The sequence below is a fragment of the Myiozetetes cayanensis genome, unplaced genomic scaffold (assembly GCF_022539395.1).
Source record: "Myiozetetes cayanensis isolate MyiCay16 unplaced genomic scaffold, myiCay2020 scf384, whole genome shotgun sequence".
Classification (NCBI taxonomy): domain Eukaryota; kingdom Metazoa; phylum Chordata; class Aves; order Passeriformes; family Tyrannidae; genus Myiozetetes; species Myiozetetes cayanensis.
In genome coordinates, this window is record NW_026087614.1 from 15221 (window position 1) to 19280 (window position 4060).

General features: G+C 55.9%; 1 protein-coding gene across 1 annotated transcript; it reads right to left on the bottom strand.

Annotated features, from left to right (window-relative positions):
• Positions 1-2816: 2816 nt before the first annotated feature.
• Positions 2817-3725, bottom strand: LOC126646736 (olfactory receptor 14J1-like; the record flags this gene model as incomplete). Its single annotated transcript, XM_050328255.1, has 1 exon — positions 2817-3725. A coding segment is annotated over exon 1 (909 nt), but the record flags the coding sequence as incomplete, so codon positions are not given.
• Positions 3726-4060: the final 335 nt, after the last annotated feature.

Genomic DNA, 4060 nt, shown 5'->3' on the forward strand with positions numbered 1-4060 from the left:
CATTGCTGGGCCCCACTGAGGGCAGGCACTGACAAAGCCTCCCCAGGGACTCCTTAGAGCAGATCCTTGCAGGCCAGGAGTGCAGGCAGACAAAGGCTCTGGGCAGGCCCCTGCAATGCTGAGCAAAGCCTGTCTTAGTTTTGGGGAGCACAAAGGCCAAGGCTGAGCCCCAGGCCCTGGCCCAGCAGATCCTGTCCCTGCCGGGGAGCTCAGGGCTGTTTGGGGGCAGTGGGATGGGAGGGGGAGCAACAACCAAGGCCCAAAACTGGGCAAGCCCTGCCAGGCTGCTCAGGGAGGGGCGAGGCAGAACCCAAGGGCAGAAGTTGCCAGGAAAGTTGCTTGTGGTGTCCTGAGGGGCAGAGGCAGCTGCCAGAGCCAAGGGCACAAAGGCCTGGGTGCCTTTGGGCCTTGCAGCCCTGCCAGAGCCCTTGGCCATCTCTGCTGCAGGCTGTGCTCCCCTGGCCCTGCTGCTCCTCTGGCCTTGCAGGCTGCACACACCCCTCCTGCTTTCCCACCCCCTCCCAGCAGCATTTCTGGGCCCTCCCTGATGGCTCTGCTGTCCCCCAGCTCTGGCTGCTGCCATGGGCACTTGGTCTTCTTGGCTTGGATACTGAGCCCCTGTGCCCCAGGACATCCCTGACAGAGCCCAGGCCCTTCTGCTGGGGGTCCCTGCAGAGCTGAGCAGATCCAGGTCACCTCCCATTGCTCTGCCAACCCCTTGGGCCTGCTCTGGGCCCTGCAGGTCCTTGCCCTGCTCCCAAGGGCTGTGGGGGTGCTTCATGGTCAGGCCTTGGGCTTTAGAGCTCAGGGTGGGGATTGGGCAGAACTTTGGCAGGTTTGTTGTTCTGCTGGACGTGTCTGGTTCATGATTAGGGGAAGAGCTTTCTGGGTTGGGTCAGGATTAAAGCTTGGCTTTTCATACTAACAATGCAGGTTTGGGATTGGGGTGGGCACTGGAGGACAAATAAGAGTCTGGAGTTCTGGGTTTGGGCTTTGCCTTTGAGGTCAGGTTGAGGCTGGGATTAGAGCAGTGGATTCCTTTCCATGGGAGGGCCATCACTTCTAAGTTGGGGCTTGACATTAGAAATAGTGTAAAGGTGCATCTGGAGTGTTTACACAGTCAATGTTTCAGCACCCTGCAGCATTCTTCGAACCTGCTTTAACCTCATCAAAATCTTTCCTCTCTGTTGGCCAAGCCCCTTTTTCCTTCCCCAAAATATCCAATCCTTTTTGTCCCTGTTCCTCCTGATCTCCCCCAAACTTTAATCTCGTTGGGGTCAGCTTTGTGATGGCACTGTGCAACCTCGTGGAATCAAAGGGGCCATTGTGGCACTGCAGGGCGTCATGGAAAGAAAGGAACACAGGGACACTGTGAAGGAACCAGGGGGCCATTTAACATGGGGGCCTTGTGGAATAAAAGGGAACCCTGAAACCTTTTGGAATCTGATGGCACCAGGGAGCCCTCGTGTCACTGTGGTGCCTCCTGGAAACAAAGAAACCCTGGGACACAGTGGAACCTCATGAGAGGAAGGGGCCACTGTGACACTACAGGGCCTTTTTGGAGCCAAATGGACCTTGGGACACTGGGGAACCCCATGGAATCAAAGGGGTCATTGTGACACCAAAGACACCTCATGGACTCAAGGGACCACTGTGACACTCCGGGGCATTCTGGAGCCAAAGGATCCTGGGGACACTGAGCAGCCTCCTGGAATCAAGGGGACACTTTGACACTGCAGGGCCTCATGGAAACAAAACCAAATACAGGCTTGTCCAGGTGCTGAGGGTGATTCAGAAGGGAGGCAGCAGTGATTTCTCCCTGCAGACCCACCACTCCAATGGTCTCTCTCTGCCCTGAAGGTTTCTGGCCATCAGGCTGTAGCTGAGGGGCTTGGGCAGGGCCATGAGGAGGGGGTAGAACAAGGGCTGTGTCCAGCTATGCCAGGAGGGCTGTGCTGGGCAAGGAGGAGGAGGCTGCAGCAAACAGTGGCACTGCTGAGGGGAGAGGAGTAGGGGGAGAGACCTTGTGCCTGCCCACGCTGGGCAGGAGCTGTCCCAGGATGGCAGCTCTGAAGCACTCCCAGCATGTCCCTGGGAACAGCAGGGGAAGACTGGATTTCCAAATCAGGTTGGGAATGCAAAGAGCAGGAGTGTCCTGGTGTCACTGCAGGAGAGTTCCAGCCCAGCAGCAAGGGCACAGAAGAAGTGACCCAGTCCATGCAGTGCCCTCAGAAGATGCCACAGCATCCTGTAGATGCTGTCAGGGAGGCCAGCTCTGCTTCACAAGTTCCCAGTGCCTGTCCCTGCCTGTGCTCAAAGGGCTCCCATCCCCCAGGACTGTGCTCAGAGAGCACTCAGGCCTTCCAGCCAGAAAGGGGATCAGGGGGACAGTGTGGCAGTGGAAAGAGCAGCTTTGCAAAGCCCAAGCTCTGCTGCTCCTTGGCAGTGCTGCTGTGCTGGGATTTTGTCCCCTTGCCCTTTGCAAATCCCCCTATCCTGCAGTGTGCTGTCCTTTAGGAACAGCTAAGAAGAAGGGTCTTAGACAAAGAAGGCACTGCAGGGTTCTTTTTTTTGTTTAAATACTTAGAGAGGACAGTTCATCATTTTTACATCTCTGGGTCAAATTCAGTGGGTGGACACTAAATTAGAAGGCAGATGCATAATAATATTTAATTGCACAGAAAATTATTGCAAGAAGAACCCGATGACCTCCACGAAAAAGCTGAGCAGGAAGGTTGGGCCATTAAGGAGTCCCTTTCTGAATGGCGCAAACCAGAAAACAGGCACTTTATTGCTCCTGAAAAGCATCCAGTCATCATTTTCCTTAGGGCATCCTTGAGCTCCTGGTTCCTCAGGCTGTAGACGAGGGGGTTCAGGGCTGGAGGCACCACCGAGTACAGAACACACAGGGCCAGATCCAGGGATGGGGAGGAGATGGAGAGGGGCTTCAGGTAGGCAAATGTGCCAGTGCTGATAACAACAGAGACCACGGCCAGGTGAGGGAGGCACGTGGAAAAAGCTTTGTGCCGTCCCTGATGAGAGGGGATCCTCAGCACAGCCCTGAAGATCTGCACATAGGAGAAAACAATGAAAATGAAACAACCAAACCCTAAACAGGCACTAAACCCAAGAAGTCCCAGTTCCCTGAGGTAGCCTGAGTGTGAGCAGGAGAGCTTGAGGATGTGTGGGATCTCACAGAAGAACTGGCCCAGGGCATTGCCCTGGCACAGGGGCAGGGAAAATGTATTGGCTGTGTGCAGCAGAGCATTGAGAAACCCAGAGGCCCAGGCAGCTGCTGCCATGTGGGCACAAGCTCTGCTGCCCAGGAGGGTCCCATAGTGCAGGGGTTTGCAGATGGCAACGTAGCGGTCGTAGCACATGATGGTCAGGAGGGAAAACTCTGTGGAGATGAAGAACAGAAAGAAAAAGGCCTGTGCAGCACACCCTGTGTAGGAGATGGTTGTGGTGTCACAGAGGGAGTCGTGCATGGCTTTGGGCACAGTGGTGCAGATGCAGCCCAGGTCTGTGAGGGAGAGGTGCAGCAGGAAGAAGTCCCTGGGGGTGTGCAGGTGCTGGTCGCAGGCTACGGCGCTGAGGATGAGGCCGTTGCCCAGGAGGGCAGCCAGGGAGATGCCCAGGAAGAGCCAGAAGTGCAGCAGCTGCAGCTCCCGCCTGTCTGAGAATGCCAGGAGCAGGAACTGGGCCATGGAGCTGCTGTTGGGCATTTGCTGCTTCCTCAGAGTGTTTGGATCTGTATGAGAGGAGAAGTCAATGCTGAGTTAGACCAGGCTGCTGCAGCCAAACAGGACACGTCTCACAGCCACCCCACTCTCAGGCTCGCTTTCCTCACTCAGACCTCCCTGCAGCTCCCTCGCCTGAACTCTGGCTGCTGCTGCCTGAGGGCACCATTGGAAGCCAAAATGTAGGACTGAGCTGCGTGAATTCTTTATGTTTGTTCCCCCACTTTCACCTGCCACAGTAAGGAGTGGTTGTGGATGCTGGAAATCCCTGACATTTCCATGGCACTGCAGGCTCTGAGGGCACACAAACAGTTCCTCAG